General features: G+C 40.3%; 1 protein-coding gene across 1 annotated transcript in view; it reads right to left on the reverse strand.

Moving 5' to 3' along the window:
- Nucleotides 1-869: 869 nt before the first annotated feature.
- The window catches only part of DNAH5 (dynein axonemal heavy chain 5), a gene marked incomplete at its 5' end in the record, with an annotated part of 208,233 nt that continues 186,759 nt past the window's right edge, over nt 870-22,343 (reverse strand). Inside the window, 9 exons of the mRNA XM_032415335.1 lie at nt 870-1,590; nt 8,881-9,112; nt 9,534-9,686; nt 11,820-12,032; nt 13,604-13,819; nt 15,912-16,115; nt 16,742-16,947; nt 18,127-18,346; nt 21,879-22,124. Coding sequence (XP_032271226.1) covers nt 1,439-1,590; nt 8,881-9,112; nt 9,534-9,686; nt 11,820-12,032; nt 13,604-13,819; nt 15,912-16,115; nt 16,742-16,947; nt 18,127-18,346; nt 21,879-22,124 — 1,842 coding nt within the window. The remainder of the gene's footprint in view (nt 1,591-8,880; nt 9,113-9,533; nt 9,687-11,819; nt 12,033-13,603; nt 13,820-15,911; nt 16,116-16,741; nt 16,948-18,126; nt 18,347-21,878; nt 22,125-22,343) is intronic.

Here is a 22,343-nt window from a genome sequence, read left to right on the forward strand (position 1 = left end):
ACTGGTATATATTAATTCAGACCAAAAGAAGCTGCTCAAATGAAAAGAGTATCCTCCAAGATGGGTAGGGTCACATGAACCCCTCAGGCCTAGCTCTGACCATAATTAACATAAAAGGAGAAGGACCCAGACCTATCTCCTTGCAGCCCTTCCTCCCTATAAAACGCTTTATCACCAGAACATGAAGTTAGGCGGACGTGAAGTTAAGCAATCATTTGTAGACCACAACTCTAATTTAATTTTCACCAAGTTTTCTAGTCAGTAAGTTATAGACAAAGCAGTTTATAATTTATAACCAGGATTTAAAATAAAAATCTGTGAAAAATTCCACAGAGAGTATTTTCTTTATTAATAAAAGCCCACATGGCATCCCCCCACACCAACTGACTTCTATTCTTTGCCTGGTCTTCCAATCATTACACCCTTTCAAGTCAACCTGTTATTTTCTGAGGTATGTCTTTCACTTCATAGTACGTGTTTACCATTTCCATGCTAAGAAAGGTTTGATCCTGTTTATCATGGCTGCCTCATATCCCCTAACTTCCTTAAGTATAGACTTAGTATTGAACACAGTAGGGTGCTCCCACTGTTTTCTGTTATTAAATACATTTTGATATATAAATTACTTCAGCCTTTTCAATTATTTTCTTGGTATAGATTTCCAGGAGAGAAGATAAGGCTTAAAGCATATGAACATTTTTATGGCTCTTTCTGTGCTTGGATATTTAATTATTTTACAAAAAAGATGGGTTGATTTCCATTGCTCTAGGAATCTCTAAGCATACCACTTTTACAAAGACTTCACCACAATTCACTTTCAGCTTTAATTTTTTTTATTATAATCAGTATCTCATTATTATCAGTGGGGTTGAACATCATTCTATATGTTTATTCTCTAGGATTACATGAATTGTCTATTCATCTATTCACATTCTTCACCCATTCTATTTCCTCCCATTTTCTAAAAGGTCTTCCCAAATGGCTGCTTGAGCCGTGAAAACAAATCTCTTAACCTGACCTAAGTGCAAAGGCCACAGAAGCAAAATCAGCACAAAGCTGCCACGTTACCTTAGAGAACAGGGCTGGCTGTTACCAGAACCACATTAGCAGAAGAATAATCCCTTCAAGGAAATGTCTGCTTGACCTTACCCAGTCTTTGGACCTGAATGCATTACTGTGGATTTGCGGGCCACACTTCATTAGAAAGTTGTAAATTTTGCTTTTAAATCACCAAATAACTTTTCAACAAACACAGGGATTGGTCATTAAGGATGAAGCAGATTAAAAGTAATTAAGTGTCCAACTAAGGAGTAGGAAAACCTACGCAGCTCATTAACTGCATGATCAACCTGATTTATACATTGTTCAGCACTCACAGACAAACAAAGGTTAGGATAATTTGGATTTTCTGAAGTTTTGGGTGGGGACCCACCCCATGTTACTTGACATCACAGAGAAGGGCAACCCCACGGAGTACCCAGTGTTCAGGGACCTGTGCTGTCCTGAGGTCCACAGCAGTGATGTAGTTCAAATCCGTTCGGACTGGCTTCTTGTAAATGGGGCAGGAATAAAACCGAGGATCTCTTAAAGCTACAAAAAAATCCATAAAAAAAAAACTTGGTGAATTTCAAAATTAAGCAGCCCAAACAGCATGCAGGGTCAAATTTGTGCATTCTAAAGATCATTCCAAGGTTTTGGTAGAATGAGAGCTTCTTCCTGAGGTCAGACAGTCCCTAGATGTGAAGCAGATGCAACTGCAGGTTTCCAGGGAGTGTGACAAAACACCCAGACATCTTCAGGTTTGTCCCGCTGCCCCTTGTCCCATGTCCTTGACAATAACCCCTGCCCACATGAAATGACCATGAACCTCCCACTGCTTCCTTTCTACCCATCAATTCAGCATGCCCCCTCCACACTTTCCCCACCAAATCTTGTGCATGGATACCCTCTCCATTTTTCTCTCACAGCTTTCCTTTGGCACAAGGCACCTGTCACTGTTAATCAGATGTCCAGCACCAAGGCTCACTAGTATTTCACTTTATTAAGATTATGATTTCAAAATCCTGCCTTTGACCCTCTGTGCCATAGCCTAAACTACATTCAAAATCACAGGGGTTGTGAGTTACCCACGCGTGCAGAGGAAGAGAAGCGGCTGGAAGCAGACAGCCATAGCACAGTTCAACTCCCTGAGACGCAATCTACCTTTTTCAAGTAGATGAAAACATACAGTTTCCAAAACTATGTGGTTATGTGTATGTGGGTCCTTATATTTATACAATGGGGGGGGCGGGAGGAAGGGTTGGCACAGGGCTTTAAGAAAAAGAGTAAAAATTTACAACTAGATTAGGCTTTGGAAGAAGCCTCTGCACTGAGCAGCTTGGAACTTTAGCTTCCTCAGCTTCTCGTTCAATCTACACCGCCCACGTAATTTATCTGCACATCTCCTAGCATCCGGCTCAGGAAGCAAGACACTATTTCCTCTTCTCTTCCAAAATTGTTTCAGCACAAACGTGGTGTCTGCACCCATCCATATGTTCCTCCGGAAGGCCAACATTATACATGACCCTCACATAAACATTCAGACAAAAACAGGTTTAACGAGGAGGAGAACGTTGCTTTGGTGAATTCGTGTGACACAGGCGCATGAGCACTGAAACTTGGAAACAGTACCTCTGAACTCTACATGCAGTGTTGACATATTGTGGAATTTAGTTCCCAAAACTAACTTGCGCAATAATTTATCTTTTTCTAACAAATTCCAAAAGCAAGCCACTCTCAGAAGTTAAGATCTCGTTTTTTGACCCAATAAAACCTTCTATTTGCTTTGCCATGTGTTTTTATACCTCCACTGTGATTAATTTTATTGGAAGAAGTTAAACACTTGAACATGATGATATTATACATTAAGTTTCAATATAAAGTAAATATTCTAAAGCAGTGATTCTTAACCAACGATGATTTTACTCTTGGGGGACATTTGTGAATATCTGGAGATATTTTTGGTTACCACAACTGTGAGACTGCTACTGGCATCTGGTGGATAGAGGCCAGAGATCCTGCCAACACGCTATAATGCACAGGACATTCCCCCACCCCCAACAAAGGGTATCTGGACCAAAAATATCGATAATATCAAGGTCAGGGAACCCTGTTCTAAAACAAACTCATAGATACTTTACAGTACTTTAAACCTATGTGTTTGCTTAATCCCATGAAATTAATCATTAGAACCAATCTAAATTAATTTAATACCTAATTTTTAAGTCTAGGTGTTATTTTTTTTAATTACCATGAGAATATCATTAGTAATAATTATTAGGCAAATATATCAAAAATTCTGATTAAGTAAGTGAATGGCAGTGAATTCATGGAGTGTAGTTAATACTAACAGTACTGATTGATAAAATTAAATCCCTTAATCCTGGGATCTGTAAATATATAATAAGTGTTAACTATCGTTCTTCTTGATGCAAATTTGACTAACATTTTAAATCTTGAAGGAACCCACTGTAGTCTCACATTTGGTGCAAATGTAATTATAATATACATGTAATAATAAATATATGTAATTATAATAATTACACCTTGGGAAGTCTATGACTACTTGGATTTTAATCCCAAAAGAAAAGACAAATTGGGAGGGGAAATAGCATTCTTTTCAATAAGCAGGTAAAAAACAATTCTCTGACATATTTATCCAATTTTATTTATTTGTAATTGCTGCAGAACTGAAGGTGCCCATCCCAAATCACAGCATGCAGCCAACTTCCACAGCAGGATTAGAAGCCACTGAAAATATCATTTCATAGTCAAAGTGTTGACAGACGCTAAACAACCACATCAACAGACGATTCAAAACCATTAGCCCTAGTTAGACAAATAACTTTGAAGACAAAAATAAACATGCTAGGCAGGTAAAGCAAATCAGCTAAACATGTTTAAAACCTTAGGGTCCCAGAAGGAGGAGCAGAGACAAGAGGCTGTCTAAATCGGTGAGAGGCCATGGTTTAGGATCTGAAAGGTTTTAATAAAACACCTTGAGGGAGTTTCGTTTTCTAACCAGTCACTTCCCTCTCTAGCCTACATTTTTCATCCAAGTGGTAGTACATCATTGCATCATATGTTCCTTCCAATATCCAAAACAACCAAGTTACATAGAGATTCCCTATATAACCTTTAAGTCATTCCTTTATTTAACTCCTCTTTGAGAATAACATTTAAGTGATTAGTGAATTCTTATGTATTTCTTTTAATCCTTCAACAAACATGTGTTAACATATTAATAATAGCAATAATAACAAAATGATTTATTGTATGATAACTATGTGCTAGACACTTTGGGTTCAATGCTCTTAACAACCCTATGGGATGGGTACCATTATGAAATTCATTTTGCAGATGAGAAAACTAAAACATAAAAAGGTGAGCTATTCGTCCAAGGTTACAAAGCTGTAGGTGATAAGATAAGAATCAAACCTGGCCAGAATGGGCCAAGAGCCTATGCCCTTAATCTCAGCAATAGTCAGAATGTAATATGCGTGTGTGCCTCTAGGTCTTTGCAGGAGGATGTGAAAATGAACGAGATAACTATTAGATGTCTGACTTCAACTCACAGCATATTTGAGACTCCTCCAAAGCCACGTGACTAATTACTCTAGTGATAAAACCAGAAGTGCAAGTCAAATATCCAGGCTCCTGGCTCACTGTCTTTTACCTGAGACCATGTGCCCCCCACCCCCCGCCATCTGGCCGGGGACATGACCACCTTTAGCCTGCAGCATGCAGACAAGGAGGCCATAGGGAGTGAGAGCTCTCATCCAAACAGGGCAGAGTCTGTGTCTATTTCACCAGGTGCCTGAGAAAAATAAACTCAGGACTTCAAAATGCAAAGAAGCTATCCTCATTTTTAATTTAGGCTTTATTTTGAAGCTTCAACCCAGACACCACAGAGACTCCCTAAATGCATAGTCTTCAGTAGAACACTAACCACAGGAATTCCCAGAGGTTTGCATTCATCCCACATTCTGATACCAGCTTTGGTAGCTGGAAGTCATAGGCCAATTTCATACATCTCTACACCTTAAGTTCCCCATCTACAAAATAGGGATGATATATCTTACAGAGTTGTTGTAAAGATTAAATAAATCAATATATGTGAATGACTAGCATAGCATAATGCTTAAAATGCAGTAGACGTCCAAGGTGTGTTAGATTTCTCCTTTCCACACACACACATACATGTGAGCACACATACACGTGCACAGATATACAAACTGAAGGTGCCTTAAATTCCATGGGGCTCAAGAGTCAGGAGGCCTCCACCTCCTGGTCACAGCATGGGGCTATCCCACGCCCAGCCCCAGATCTGCACAGCATTGGGTCAGGGAGGGTCATAGGGTGATCTTAGAAACACTTTTTTCCTCCTTAGCTGCAGAGACCCTGAGATCCTTCTCACCCTACCGAGTGCCCAAAGGTACACAGAGGTCTTGCTTTGTTCCCCAAAGTTTCCAATCACCATTTTCCCATCACATTGGCTATCACCCTGAAGTTCATGAAGAAGCATCAGTCTGTCTATATAGTAATCTATAGGGACACGTATCTTTCCTATGTCTGCTTCTTTGCAACTTCCTTTGAGAGCAGAGGACCTAGAGTTGATGTAGCAGGCTTTGCCCTTTCGGTGAACGTCATATTATCTGGGTGACTTTCTTATGATGTCCTAAGCATTTGGGTACATATTATGCAATTTTTAAAGTCAAAATAAATATCTAGACTTCTTTTTGAAAACAAACCAGTCTTATATGGAAAGTTCAATGATGAATTATTTAAATAAAAGTTACCCTTCATGTCAACAAAAAAACAATTTACTAAAAGAATTTTAACTTTAAAACACTGTACTTTGAGGAGTGTCCTTTGGTCATTAATGATGCTACACCCCTTTAGCTCAATTAGAGCCCTAGTCAGTTATCAAAATTAAACGAAAATTAGATTTATAGTATGAAAAGAGCAATGGAATTTTAGCTTTTCAATCACTGAAAAACACTTCTCCAACAACAAAGCTATTTGGCAAAACAAGTTTCCACCAACTGCTATTGAAACAAAAAAAAAAAGAAAGAAAGAGAGAAAAGAATGAAAGTTTTTCATTTTTTTTTTTCAGTGCTTTGAAATTAGTCACTTTTTCCTTTGCTTATTTTATTTTCTCCCTTAACTTGCTGCTAATGAGCATCACTGCTGCTGACTAATTCCCAGCAGGGTGAGTACAGTTGTTCTATTAAAATGTGTTCTTAAATAATAAAGAACGGCCTGTATTATAAAATTATTATTTTATTAATACCATGCTGAGATGTTCAAAATCATGCTGTAATGGATTTTTACAGTCTAGTCACAAGATACGTAAAAGTAACACCTAACTGAATGTGAGGAAGATTTTTCTTTTACTTTATAAGGGAAACGTTTTTGCAATGTGTTGACTGGACCGAATGATATAATAAAGCAAAATTTCTAAAATATTATTTTGATTAAAAAGAACACTTAATGATTTTTTCTATAAAATAACCACTGCCCCAGGTCTTCACACCACCCTAAGAACCAGTAAATCCGAAGCCACAGGCAGCTTGCTTGCCTAAGCTCAGCCAGACACATTTATCCTGTCAGATTCAGTTGGGGTATGTGGAGCACCTGCCTGTTTCTTTTCTGACGCCCACCTCTCTTCACAGGCTCCTCTCCCTTCATGCACCTACTTTCTGTTCCTCATGCACAGCATATCCACTGCTACCTCATGCCTTTGCACCTTCACCTTTGTTCCTGGATATTAGCAGAGCTGCCTCACCCAGATCTCAGCTCAATGTTCTCTCCTCAGTGAGCCTCTCCCCAAGCCCCTGAACTATCCACTCGCTAGCATAGTACGTGTGTGTTTCCTTCATAGAAAAGAACTATCTGAAACCAGTATGTGGATTTAGAGTCGATTCTCATTATCATGGGTCTTATGTACATAAAATCTCCAGGAACACTGAATTAGCAACTACTGAACCACTGTTCCAAGGGTTTGAAATACAGGGCAGGTTTCCTGCAAGCCTCCGGTCCCAAAGTTTTCAACCCCTCAATACATAACCTTACTGTAGGTGTGTTTTTGTTTAAAGACACCTTTTTAATATATATTGTTGATTCATGAACACTGGACTCATGGCACTTTAACTCATGCCTCACTGAAGCTTGTGTTAGACATGTATTTGCTCCATAATGCACGTCACAGCCTTCTTCTGCCTGCAAATGACCTGCCACATGCATGCATTCGGGGGTTACAAATTTAAAGTACAGGTGAATTCCTAAGTGCAGAATCCATGAGTAACAAGGGTCAGCTGTATTTGCTTCCTTTTTGCTGCCCGTCCCTCCTCGACACTGCGTTCCTTAAGAATGGGGATACCATTGCATCCCCAGCACCAGAGTAGAGCACGGCAGATGGTCAATACCAGACAGATACTCACTGAATGACCGAGTGAGCTAATGCTATTTCCCTCTGCCAAGAAAAGTCTATCTCCAACTCCTCTCACACTCATTCTTAGCATCAAAGCACATCTCCAAAGCAATCTCCACTAACCTCGCAGGCATCGTCATGAACTACTTCCCGGCTCCCTGAGCATCCTGAGTGTATCTCTATCCTCACATGTTATCAAATTCCACTTTAATTATTGATTTACTTGTCAGTCTCCCTAACTGGAGGGAATCCCTTATGGGCTTGATCTGTTTCATCATTGTGTCCTTTGCACCTAGGACAGTGGCTGGCATATATCAGGCGTCCAGCAAATATTTGCTTAAAAAATAAATATTCATAGTTTATAAACTCTCTTCCCTTGACCCATGTTCCCAAATGTGATATTTATCTAAGGGACGGGGATCCTAGAAGCTGTCTTTCAAAGAGAAATGGTCTATTCCTTACTCGTTTAAAGAAAAATCTATTGTGTTTCTGTCACAAAATCAGTATTTCTTTGGGATCCCTTATCCCAGCCGCCTCCAGGGTGCAAGGCTTACAACAATCATTTCACCGCATATATGTGTGTGTACATCATCATGTTGTACACCTTAAGTATATGCGATTTTTATTAAAAAGATAAAAGACATTTTTTTTTAAATGAGATGAACAGAGAAGTCCCACGTGTGCTGAAAGGTAGTTATAGCTGAGTGAAATGTAGTAACAAAAGCCTCCAGAGCACATCAGGCCAATGGTGGAAACCAGTTTCGGTATTTTTAGACTTGTCACACAGAACTTTGTCAAAGTGGAATAACGTGTGCTTCACAGACATGCTATTATGTTCATAGGCTGAAATATGAATCCAGCTTTTTACTATTAGCTACTGGATTAAGCCAAATGGCCCTGAATTCAATGTGGCTTTACAACGTGGCTTAAACTTCCGAGCTGGCAGAGTGGGCACCTCCAGTGGGCCCCATGCAGTCCTGCCTCGAAAGCCTCCCTTCCACCCCTTGTCCCATCCCATCTTATCCAACCTCCCAGGCCCTGTCCAGCTCTGCTCCTGAGACACAGCCCCTGGCCACTTCTTCCCATTTTCACCTCCCCTTCTTTCCCACCCTCTGTTAACTATTCCAAACACTTGCTTCTTATCTCATCAGCTAACGATTCATGAGTATCCATATATATTTTACCTGCTTTAGTAGATAGGCAAGAATGATCTAGAACCATGGCCTCCCCTGTAACACTCAAAAAAGTGCCGAGCAGTCAATAAGCACTCGTTAAACATGGGTGTGAGTGCGAATGCTGATAAAATAGTAAAATCCTCAGGACATGATAACAAAAATATGAGATCTTGTGTTTATAACATTATCCAATCTGATAACGCCAACCGCCCCTGAATGCGCGAGATAACTTACTGTTGTTTTCTGCATAAATCCGTATGACAGGCATCAACTCAAAGAGCACTTTTGGTTTGGATTCAGTGAGTTTCATGTTCCTCTTGTCCCAAGCAGCACCTTCAAGGTACAAGCCGTAGACATAGACACCGTCGGTGGGCGGGGCGGAAATGTCATCCTTCATCCACTTGGTGACCTCACTGCAAATCACCATATTGTCCAAGGCCCAGCCTTTGTTGGCCCGAGTTATTTCCTGCTCAGGACAAGAACAAGAGCAAAGGACGGAGGGAGTGATTAGCGGTTTATCTTAACATAAAGAGCATAACAGTGATGAAAATGTAACCCCAAAGTACCCTAATTCAGAGGAAGCAGAATTGTACTTTAAGAGTTAAAAAGACCCTCTCATAAACAATACCCACATCCTAGTTTAACCACTGTATTTTACAAAGAAATATCAAATTATATCAAATATAAAGATAACAAATAAATGCTTCGAAATTCAAGCTAGCAGCCTGAGAACAAATTGCTGGATTTACTCTCAGGATAATGTAATTTCTGGTGCCAAAAAGGGACAGCCTTTCTCTGTCTCGTTATAGTCTTAAAACTATACTGACAGAAGAAAACCTTGTAGAAGAAAATCATAATAACACAACAGGTGTAATCAGAACTATTACCTGGCGCATTGCAGTTAAAAATCCTTGGGGGTTAAAAAAACCTGTCATCCAGAAGCACTGAGGTCGACCATTGAAAACCCAAGAGGTAAACTGGCAGTTTCTTTCTAGAAGTTCAGTAAACCAGAAACCCAATGTACTTGAAACCCATGATGCCTGAAATGCATACATTGAAATAATTAATTAATACAGGCTTAATTCTGCTGTGTAACTAGCTATGTGCACAGAAAAAAATTATGAAATACCAAATTCACTTTTAGAATTTAAAAATCCCTAAAACATGAATTTCCCTTGGGTTCTGACATTTAAGTTTTCAAATTATTCTTCCTCCTGATATTAAGATACGATAGAATCAGTTAATTGTCACATGAACTCCAGATCAATCTAGCACTCAGGATGCTGTTCAAGTACAAGTATATTCACTACCAATTCTGCTATAAAGCAATTAAAACAGTTAATTGAATTAAATTTAATAGGTCTCAACTATTTTTCCTTAGGATATATTTTTTCTCCTTAGGTTACATTTTTAACAGCTACACCATAAAACAAGGCTTCTATTTACATAAATGTGTTCATGGTCTCTTAAAAATATATTCTGTGGATAATAAATCATAGAAGCCTTTCTCCACTTCTCATTTTTAATGAGGCAAACAACAGTTATTTTCCGAAGTTCTTGTCCCCGAGAATGAACTTTTATTTCCTCTGATGAAGGAGCAGAAATGGAAACACAGGTCCCTTACCACCAACAAATTAATTGCATTCATTGCCTGTAATATTCTGCCTGAATTCACATGTGGAACTTCTATTATTACAATTGGCATGGATATGTTATTAGTGTTAGCAGCAACTCTACAGGTAGGTATCTCCAAATCATATTTTATATCATTTTACTGTAATTGGAATACTTTATGTATGAATAAATGCAGAGATCAACCTGTGTAGATATATACTGCTTGAATTTCAAATTCTTAAGAATTAATTTGCCTATAAACAATGAGATTCCAAAGACTGACAATAAGTTGAGTAGAATAAAAACCTGCAAAAAAAGGATCATAATCTTAAAATTAGGTAACTCATTCTATCCTATCTTTATAGATGTGTTAACTGAAAGTGATATGTTTATACTGCATTTGATCTGAGGGCACAGGGAACCATTAATGTGAGGGACCCTCCTGCCAAGGATCCTTGTTCAGAGCCTTCCAGGTGCTGACCAAGGTGAGTGAGTTGGTTTGGTGGGGAGTGAACCTGCAATGGCTAGTGACAGGTAGGTTCTCCCTCTGTCACTGGCAACAAGGAAAGTCAGTCCATAGAAAACTCTGGCCTTGGGAATGAATTCACTGAAGGTGAGGAGAGGATGGAGTCTGGTCAAAGCTGATCCGGGTTTCTAAAGCCCTGGGTGAGATATCAGAGTCTCAGTGCTAAATGAGTCTCTTCCAAGAGGCTGTCAGTTCTAACCCTATTAGGTCTCGCCTTCCCATTTACCTGAGTAGCCTCCAAAAGACCAAGACTCTAGTCACCGCATGACCCTATCCCATCTCCCGATGCTGCCCTCCCTGCACATTCCCTCACCTGGCCTAGCCCCAGCCCTCCGCCCTCCCCAGTGCTCCCCGCCACACCCCCAGATCTTCACCACCCCCCACAACGCATGAACTGCTGGACAAAGACAGTCTGGTACTCCTTTTACTTCTCCAAGTAGACATGTCAAAAGCATATCTGTCATTTAGCACAAGGACCAGCACATGATCAGTAAGCATACCGTTAAATCATTATCTTGTTACCTGGAGATACACATACTCACATATCTACAGACAAAGCAATGAAAAATGTTTCTCTTTGGTGTGACTTTCGCAGTGTGTGTGTGTGTACACGTGTGTGTGTGTGTGCGTGCACAAGAACACTTCCTTCTATAAAACTAACAACACAGGCTTTGAAGTTCAAGAGCTTGGGTTTAAATTCTGATCCTTGGACTTCTTAGGTAGGTGTGTGATCTGGGAAAAGATTTAGTGTCTCCCAATCTCAAGTTCCTCACCTGCAAAATAAGGGCCATAAGATGCAAAAATTTAAATGCAATCATGCATGTCAATGGCCCAGGAGAGTGCCTGATATGTGGGAGATGCTAAATAGTCTCCTTCCCTCCCTAAAAGCTAAAACTACAGGCCTACCAGGGGATCAGTCCCTAAACAAAAGAACCCTTTTAAGTAAAACTATGCTCTCCTGCTTTCCACTTGCCAATCCCACCACTCGCAACACTAAAGTGATGAAGTAGAGTAGGAGTGGACTTGAACATACTTTCTTCCACCGAGCAGGAATTCTGGCATCAAACATGCAGTCCAGTGCATCTCCTAGGTCTTCACTCATGATGATGGTACCATCAATAGCAAGTTTTAGCTCGGTCAGGGTGCTGCGGACCAGAGTGAGCAGCCTCTGCATTCGGTCTATCTCCTGCCTGAGGAAAATGTTCATCGGCTGGAACAGCCCCATCTTCTGGAGCCTCTCTTTCACCTGCCACGGAGACATTCAGCACGTGTTAAAAATGTGACAGCTACTAATATTTACGTAACCGGTTCCCTGGGGCTGCTGAGAAGGCCCCTGATTGTACAATTCCGTTAATGGTAAGCTTTTAATTTTTTTTTCACTGCCAGAAAACAAAGAAGAAATATAAAAGGACACATCTGTTGTGGACCAGCTGATTTTGCATCCCAGGTGCGAGAGAATATGCAGCCGTTCATTCACAGAAGTATATGAACGCATGACCATAATCACCCAGCCTTCCAAATTGCAACTGCGCTCATCAGGAAATGTTCACGTACCTGGCGGCCTAAGGCTGGCAAACACACACACAGACACACACAGACATGTACACACACACAACCATTCTGCGGGCTACATCAAAAGACAGACTCCTGTTTTAAAAGCTTCCTGTTTTTTCCATCAAAGCATCCTTCCATTCATCCACCGACCAACCCACCCACCAATCCATCCATTTCCATTCTATTAGTATTTATTGAGCATCTTCTCTGGACCAGCTATCCTGCTGGGCTGAGTTGCTTTATCCTAAGGCAGCACTGACAAAGTCAGCCAAAGGAAGGGGACTCTCCTAAACTCCATTACTTAGCACGTTTATTTATGTAACTGCTATTTTTAGATATTTTTATTGCTTCATAAATATTTCAACCACCGTTAGATATGAATGACCTCTTTCCTGATACTATAAGGAGAGGTACTTATTAAAGCTGATAGTGGTATTGATTTTCTCCAACAAGTGATCAGTTTTCTCAAGGGGAAATTTTTCCCTTCGTAATAGGTCCTTGAGTTCAGTCTACAGCACCAGCAACAAAAATGGTCTGCTTTGTGGAAAATAATAAGATGCTAAAGAAACAAAACGCTGCAGGTTTCTTTTTTGAAAACCAGGTAAAAAAAAGTGTTAGACAGTTAGTCTGGGGCATCTGCTAAGACTACCTGGAAAGTAAGTCAGTCACTGGTGCTTTTATCACAGATTTTAAAATGTTTTCAGGGTAAATCTTTTCACTAACATTTGCTAAACTGTCTAAAAAATGAACTTTCCTAATCATAAATTTGGCTTAAAAGTTACTTACATACTAAAAAGACAAATCAATTTTCAAAACCCATGAAGCTGCAGAGTTAATGATGTAAATACAAACTCCCTAAAATTAGGAAGGCCTGAATTTTAAGATGTGCATTAAGTTACACAATATTTTTTAGATGATCAGGTGTTTTGCTCTAAAAATACATTACTTTCCTTCGAACAAATGGCAATGTGACGTACCTCAAAGGAAAGTTCTGGAAAAGCAATCCTAACCCATTGGTACGCACTTAGAACGTAGTTACGAACATGAACATTCTTGTCAGGGTTCTTTACTGTTTATATTACAAAATGATCACATTTATAGATTTAAAAACTTCTTTTTTTCTGGTTCTTCAGGAAGTGAGTTTTTGAATATTTTTTTTAACTTCAGAAAAATCATTTTTTGCCCTCCTTCCTTACTCCTCGCTCCCCCCAACCGAACAGACACATCCACAGCTGACATCCTGTCAGAATGTCATCAACTCACTTCAAATGGGCCATAGTCCGGGGGCAGCTTTTCCAGCATATCATCCGCCAGCCGGGCCACCACAGCCTCCCGGGTCTCGTCCCCTCCACCAGAGCTGTCCTTGGGTTGGATGCTGAGGATGGCGTCCAGCACGTCCTTGGCCAGCTTGCTCTGGTAGGAAATGTCGGCATTGGGATGCAGCCCGAACACCTCGGGGCTGTCGTAGGTAGGCAGGCTCTGAACAAGAAGTACCCCAGATTATCCCAGATTGCTGACATAAGCCCCCATTAAATTATACTGTCTTAGGAAACAAATATTTTTATTAAGATATGTCATGTTAACATTGTGTGTCAACTAGACTCAAATTTTAAAATAAATGAATAACATCAAATCACCACCACCACCACCAGAAAAGATAAGTATTTACATGATATGTCTTATTTGTGTCAGCCTGCAATCTCAGTAATTTCTCCAGAAAAGAATCAAAAGTTGGCTTGAAATAGGATGAACACTGAGAAACATAACAAGTTCATGGTTCCTTAACATCTCTGCACCTCAAGCAAATTCAGGCACAGAGATACTGTCTTGTTTTAGAAAACATGAAATGGAAAGGGAGCTATGGATTAGTATTTCGTTTTCTGAAGGTCTGATTTAATTCGAACCCATCATTTAAACAAATGTGGTATAACTAATGGTTTCTATGTTTTTAAGGTACCAGAAAATGACAGTTTTTAGCAATTATGGCTCAAAGAAGGCGGCAGGTGGAAACTGTACTCTCCCAGGGAGAAAGATGGAGACTAGGAAAAGAGGAATATCAAGAGTGACCAAGTCCAAGAGAAAAGCAGACAGCAAGAGAAGATCAGAAGCAGCACAAGCAGGTGAAGAACACAGCTATTTGAAAGAAAAAAGATATACCTAAATTTGACATTGGTTTCAATGTGTGAATTGTATCCTAAACTCTATTATTGTCTCATATTTTTCCTGCAATCTCCTCTCTTATTTTATTCCTTTTTATATAATGTCTTCTTATGAACAACCTCAAGTTCATTGTGAAATGAGGTATATGTAAATAAATGCATGTACTGGCATGTCTAAATTTATATCTTCATAGGCACTTTTGTATTCAGGGCTAATGATTTAAAGACATATATAGTACAGTTAAGACAAATATATTTGTTAATTTGAATTAATAAAAGTGTAGAGGTGGTAATATATGATAAACTCATTACATTCATATATCACAGAACCTCTAAATGTACTGATAAATTTAGCCCTTTGGAGCCATTGGGCTTTAGTTTGTTCACTCTGAGATAAATCTCAGATAGAGGCAAAAGATTTCTTTTAAAAAAAAAAGATTTTTTTTAATTTATTTATTTGAGAGATAGAGTGAGAGAGCGAGAGAGCACAAGCAGGGGGAGCAGCAGAGGGAGAGGGAAAAGCAGACTCTACACTGAGCAGGGAGCCTGATGCGGGGTTGGATCCCAGGACCCGGAGATCATGACCTGAGCCGAAGGCAGAAACTTAACTGACTGAGCCACACAGGTGCTCCAAAAGACATTTCTAAATAATGATCTAATGGGTTCAAGGTACAGAGAAGAAAAAATGTAGTTACCTTGAAACACAAATCAGATCTTTTCCCCCAAACTTCCTGTCAAAATCTTATTTCTCCTTGGAACAGCAATTCTGAGCCGGGGCGATTTTGCCCCCAGGGGACATTTGGCATGTCTGGAGACATTTTTGGTTGTCACAACTAGATGGGGATGGGGAGTGCTGCTGACATATAGTGGGGAGAGGCTAGGGATGCTGCTAACCAATGTACACAGCACAGCCCCCCACCGCTGAGAAGAACCCCGCCCTGAATGTCACTGGTGCCCAGGTTGAGGAAGGAAGCTCCTATGCAAAGCAGATTCCTGAACATACTCAGATTCTATCCATTCAACCAGGATTGCAAACCAGGTGTCTCAGGATGAGTCCAGAGGTGGCCTTTGCCCTATTATCACAAGTAGCTGAAGTCTCGAGAGTTTCCAGGGATTTATATAGTTTCCCTAGTTCAAAATCTGCCCAGTCTGTCATATCCCCAACGAATATTCCTCACTGAGGTATAAAAAAGAAGGGAGGAGGGAACTCATACAAAACCCACACTCAGAACAAATAACAAACATTTTAATCATTAGGTGACTATAAACATATGAAGAAAGCACTTATAGTGAGAGTATGTATCACCATTAAAATTTATTTTAAAAGCAGTGTTTGCAGCGTAAATAAATATCAAAGTGGTCAATAGGCTGCATATATTTGCTCTCTGCATATAATTCTGAAGTGGACAAACCTGGATATATTGAAGATAGTTATCCACTGTGTTGCATTTCGGAATATTATATCCTTGGTAAAAGCTGAAATCTGATCCAAACATATTTTCACTGAACCAGACCTTAGCAAATGTGTTCAGCAACCTCTTATCATAGTCATCAGTGACTCTGCCCCCATACTGAATTTCTCCTATCATGTAGCGGATGGTGGTCCAGGAGACGCCCTGCGGACATCAACAGAATAGTTGTGTAGAACTGACTACTGGCTCATCCTGATTTTCCCCGCCAAGCAACATCTGTATATTTGTGGTCACAAATGTCATTCATTCATTCTTCATCAGTAATGTTAAAAGTGCAGGAAGAAAATGACATAGCCAAATCTTGAGGATTACACAAAGCTCCTGCTCATGATTTGAAATAGGCCCCTTTGGTGCATTCATATGCTTTCATACTTTAATTTCAACAACAACAACAAAAAGATAGTTTTGCAGAATACTGACGCAGCTCTTTAAAAAGCACATGCTTCAAAAGTGATCTAGACTTTCATTTTCATTTTTTAAGATTCTAAAAAACAAGTTTTCTCACCCTTCCCCCCTCCCATTCGACCCTTTTGCCTTGCACATAATTTCAACTCAGCTTTGAGAAATACAAAGATAATCAAAATTGGTTCATTTTTTTCATCTGAAATCCAGAGGCAAGTGTGACCTAGTTGGCGTGACATAAAGGTAAGACCTTGCAAGCACAGAAGATCATCACTGTCACAGGATCAATCCCCCAGCTGGGCAGGAGCATGAGCCAGAGGACCCGCACCCACAGTCACCGGCAGCTCAGGGCGGCGCACACACAGTACCTTTTTGACATCCATGTCATCTAAGTGGTTTTGGATGAACTGCACAGTGGCATTAAAGTCGGCCTGATTAAATTCATAGGGGATGTTCCACCCCAGAGGACCGAACTTCCTCCTCTCCTGGACTGTGGAGTGCAGGAAAGCCACGGTATAGAGCATGGGTTTCCACTGGGCTGCAGTGTTCACGTCCAGCAGGTCCTGGCTCACACCTGTCATGGTTGGTGGGGTAAAAACCTTGATCGTCACTCACACACCTTTATTTTTTATTACATTTATAGGTTATGAAGTATTTTTGTAAATTTCTGATAGTAAAATTCACTTATCTTGAATTATTTTTATCACATTCATACGACAATTATAATTTAACTTTTGGGTGTCCAGAGGGTATTTCTCTCTGAAAAATCTGCAGAGATTGGGGGAGGTGGTTGGGAGCCGGCTAACATGGGGGTCAAGTTCCTGCCACTCTGACAAGATATGGTGGGGATAAACTAGAGGGGGAAGAAGGATGGCAGTAAAATGAATACTACTACTAAAATACTAGTATTTTAAATACTATTACTAATATTAGTATTATTTATTACTAATAATTTAATATTATTTAATATAATACTATTACTAGTATTATAAATGCTACTACTAAAACTACTACTAATAATAATTATTTATTATTGCTATTATTATTATTATTATTTGGAACCTGTACTCAGGTTGCAACGGACTTCTGTATATACTACTAACAATTTAATATTAATTAAGACAGTGTATATAGAAGCCTACCAAAGCTGAGTATATTCCCCAAATAATTATCATTATTATATGTGTTTATATTATATATAACTGTATATTTTTTATTTAGAATTTTTTTACTGCCCTCATCCTTCCACATCTATTTTATCCCCACATTACCTCTCAGCCTGACAAGAATTTGAGCCTTGTTATCAACTCCATAAAAACTGTAGATGGTTCAGATGGCTTCATGAAATGGAGGCAGGTCATAACTTGAATTCAGCCTCTCCTCTTGGAAAAGGCTACTGGCCAACTTTAGGTAGGTAGCATGAAGACCACAAATGACGAAATTATGTTAACATAAAAAGGCAGGTATCTAGCTGGAGAAGAGCACAGGCCAAAGAAGAGCAATATGGGAAAAAGGGAAAATTCAAGGTGGATAATGGTGACTTCTGATGCCCTGAGGCCACCAGAGCATATTCCACATGGAGCAGGACAAGGTACCACCCTCTCCCCATCACATTAAATAACAGGACAGTTTGCTATAGCTCTATCCTAGCTCATTGTTTTTACAATTTCATTAAAAGACAACAAATTTAAGTATAAGAAGTCCCATTAAAAAAAAAAAAATCCCATAAACTTGGAAGTATTCCTCGACTCACCGCCATATGTTCTTTTCAATCCTGCCCGGAGGCCCTGTGGAGGCTCATTGGCAAATTTAATGGCCATCTGAAGGAGCGTAATGGGAAAGTGCTTATGAACTTCGGTGGTCATCCATAGGCGGAAAGCATCATGTACAATCTCGGTTTCTATAATTATGTCCATTAGCTCATCCATGAAATCGAGCCCCAGATGGCAGTTCTGCAGAAGTGCCCATCCTCCCTACGTCAACAACAGTAAACGGAAATGAGACACTATTTCCTGTTTCACCCAGAGATGTAAATTAATATATTCTTTAGAAAGTAGGTAATTAAAATTTTAAAAGAGAAACACACTAACGACTAAATTAATCCAAGTCAAATCTATGGATACAATAAGGTTTATTTGAGATAAGTATATTTGTTTTTCTTGTTCCATGCATTTGTCCCACAGTATACCAGCATGCCAACTGATGATATTTGGTAGGAGTCATGAAAATAACCAGAGTTGGCCTCAACTCTGAAGAGATAACATCACTGTCATGTGCAGATGGTTGAGTGAAAACGTCCATTTACCTCAGCTTCCTCCCACGTTCCATGAAAAGTGCAAAGAAGGGACATTTTTAAAGGCATGAACTCTTAAGGACAAGGACAGTGAGGGCAAAGACAGTATCAGTAACATTTAAAAGAGACTCAAGAAAGCTAACTCCTCAACTGGCATTCAAGGAAAGCTGAGAAGTAACCTGATTTATGCCACATAACTCCAAACACTCAAGAGCAGGTGGTGAGACATTCCTGTGGAAGTGGGAGAGAAGATGCGCTCACACAAGAGACCGAAAGCCCAGCCCCCCAACGTGTTCCTGCCTCACCTAAAGAAAGAGGGGAAAGCTGATTTTCTTTAGAAGGTACAACGGACAGGGTCTGGACTGAAGGACATCAGCACATTAAGGGTCTAGAAACCTCACTGAAGACAGATGAAAGAAAGGCTACCTACTCAATTTTGAGACCTATTCCCTCCCTTCTCTCATGGAGTTCCCAAAACCCTGGCAGCAGGATGTATACCCTCTAGAAAGTGGGAGAGCCTTCTGTGGGGAATCTGCCCACTCTAAGAACAAGAGCCATAGAAGATAATAAGCCCTATCTTTTGTATAACACATTTTATGAGCATAAGAATGTTCCTTATATAAAGCAACAAAGGCAATATTTTAGATCATTTTGTAATAATTTACTCAATATCTAATCTATAGAATATTTTTGCTAAAATGATCTAGAATATCCAGATCATCATCTCAAGTTGTTTTCTTGACTCTGTAATTTTGGATCATTTAGATTTGACTAGTGTAGCAAATTTAAAATCTTGGTATAAAATGGATCACTGTGAAATTTCATATATCCCCTTCTATTTTCTTGAGGAGTATATAGCACTGCTGAATAAGTAAACTATTTTTTGTCCCTTGAAAAATTCAATTGGCACTGTTCACAATTCAAAAAAAATTAAATATAAAACACAACAACCACAAAAAGGATTGAGCCACCCTCTGCCACCCAGCATGCTGGGGAATCTGAGGTAAGAAGTTTGCTGTTTCAACCCTCCCCCTGGAATCCGTTAGCCAAGGCTGTTTCTGTAGGATTACCCCCTTCTGTATTAAATGTTTTGTGTTCTTCTTACTGAGTAGATCATCCACATTGCTATTCTTGTGTACTTGGTTCATTCTGTCATATTGCCTCAAACCTTCCTTTTTTTCTTTTATTAAGATTTTATTTTTTAAGTACTCCCTACATCCAACATGGGGCTTGAACCTATAACTCCAAGATCAAGAGTTGCGGGCTCTACTGACTGAGCCAGCCAGGTGCCCTACCTCCAATCTTTCCTACAAAACTTACAAAAACTAGTATCTCTGAAAGTTATAAGCATGCTAATAATAACACCATTTTTTTCTTTTACTTGATTTACTAAACTACTAAACAGAAAACATGAATAAACTGAAGGCTAAAATTATTCCATTTACACTCTAATTGCCTGAAACTATAATTATTAAACACTTACTTATTTTAAATTAGAGTTAGAGTTAAATAGGCGTCCTGTTATTGTTGGTGTCTTTGTTCTAAGCACAGTAATATGCAGAGGGAGGAACAGAGGAAGTAAAAAAGAGGGAGGGAAGAATGGGGAGGAGGCCAAGAGGAGGGAAAGGCCAGGGCTGAAGTCCACTAAGCTCTCATGTCAGATCAGACCTGGGATTCTTTTTAAGATTTTATTTATTTATTTTAGAGAGAGAGAGCGCATGAGCAGGAGGAAGGGCAGAGGAGGAGTGGGTAGAGAGAATCCAAGCAGACTCCACAGAGCCCAACTCAGGGCTCAATCCCAGGACCCTGAGCCGAAATTAAGAGTTGGATGCTTAATCAACCTAGCCACCCAGGCGCCCCTTCCAGACCTGGCATTCTTAAGTATAGATGCATGTTTTCATCTTTGGATACACTTCAGTCCACCCCTGTTGCCCTCCCAGCTGCATATCAAGTGCTCAGACAAGGCACACACATGTGAGCCCCCCCACAACCTTCACCAAAGCTGGGGGTGGGGCACAACTTGGGGATAAAAGAGCCGCAAGGTAAATATGGAGGTTCTAGAACACAGTGGGCTCAGTTCTAGACCAGAGGAAAGAAACCAGGATGCAACACAATAGTGAGGTTCTAGATTCAGTGGCTAGGACCTAGAGCCCAGTGATTTCACGGTGGGCCTAGCGAGACAGCAAGTTCTGCCCTCAGCAGGGGGATTCCCTGGAGGGCAAAGAAGGAGTTTTGAGATATGGGGGGAAATCTCAGACTCAGGGAAGGAGGAGTAGGGTCTGATCTAAAAAAAAGCAAGAAAGGCATCTAGACCAAGACTGCATGTTCTCCAGTGGGAATGAGAAGCCAAGTCATTCCGTCCTCTTTGCTTGGCCAAAGCATGGAGGAAAAGGAAAACAGGGGTAACAGCTCCTCCAGACAGAGTTGGACACTGCAGAAAGGGCTAGACCAGAGTAAACACATGAGTGCCCTGTCCTAGAGATGGAATTCTAGAGATGAAATGGAAGACCTTGTGCATTCAGTTAATTTAAGTCCCTGGAAGTGCCCCAGCTCTGGACTGGACTATCCCTTTGCAAGATTACCATGTGGTTTCTAGCACTTTATAGCCTCCAGGTAAGGCCTGAGCATGGCATGCTCTGCATGCTACAGAATTTGCAAGCCACAAAGGGCTCTAGGAGCCCCAGCCTGGAAGGCAATAAGCCAGGTTTCCCAAAACCTCTGGTACCACCACAAGGTAATGGCAGATTCCTGGCCTCTGGGATCTGGGCCAAGCCTGGGGGACTCCAGAGCACAGATTATACATTCTGGAACTCAAGAAAGACATGGTGTGGTGGATTCTGGAGTGCTGGGGATTCCAAGAGCAGCGCAGGAATCATGGTGGAGGGGCTAGAGTGTATGGCACAGGGGGTGGGGCTGTAGACCCCTCCCCACTCCCAAGGATTTGGGATCTAGAGTGGGGCTTAACATTATGCAAACTGGTCGAGAAATAAGATGCTCTGGTTGGGTAAGTTTTCCATAAGTCAAGGCTCAGCAGAAAAAATTGTATTTGTTTTTCTATGAAAATTTTCTAATAGATATTAAACCTTTTCCTGTTTAGTGAACAGCACAAAGCATGTAAATTTAAACTCTTAATGATTCATAAATTCTTTTCTGCATTGCTATTCTATAACCTGTAATAACAACATAACCTAAAAGTAGACATTTGGCCTCACATTCGCCATGGTCTGCTGTAAGAGCTTGCGTGCATGGACCTCCTGGCCCTGGCCCATGGACACATAACGGGTTTCTATTTTTAATCTCTTCCCCAAGGCAATGATGGAATCCGTGGGATCTGAGCCCATAGACAGGAGACAGATGAGTGGTGTCCGTGGATCAGATTCCTCCCACGTCTTTTCCAAGTCCAGGATAACTCCTTCTGCATAGCGCTCTCCCATAGAGTCCATGATGTACTTGCGGGCCTGCCAAAACAGTACAGGAATCACCAAAACTGATTCTAACTCTTCCATGTGTTATGATGCAGGGTGGCTTCCAAAATTCATTTTGGTAGAGTATCTCAATGATGTCCACAGTAACTCTGCCAGGGAAATAGGACAGAGATATTTTTCTTGTTGTATCTCCACTCTACAGATGATAGAGAGGCTGTGTTATTTGCCAACATACAGTCACACAGTTCAAAG

The sequence above is a fragment of the Phoca vitulina genome, unplaced genomic scaffold (assembly GCF_004348235.1).
Source record: "Phoca vitulina isolate PV1807 unplaced genomic scaffold, GSC_HSeal_1.0 scaffold17, whole genome shotgun sequence".
Classification (NCBI taxonomy): Eukaryota; Metazoa; Chordata; class Mammalia; order Carnivora; family Phocidae; genus Phoca; species Phoca vitulina.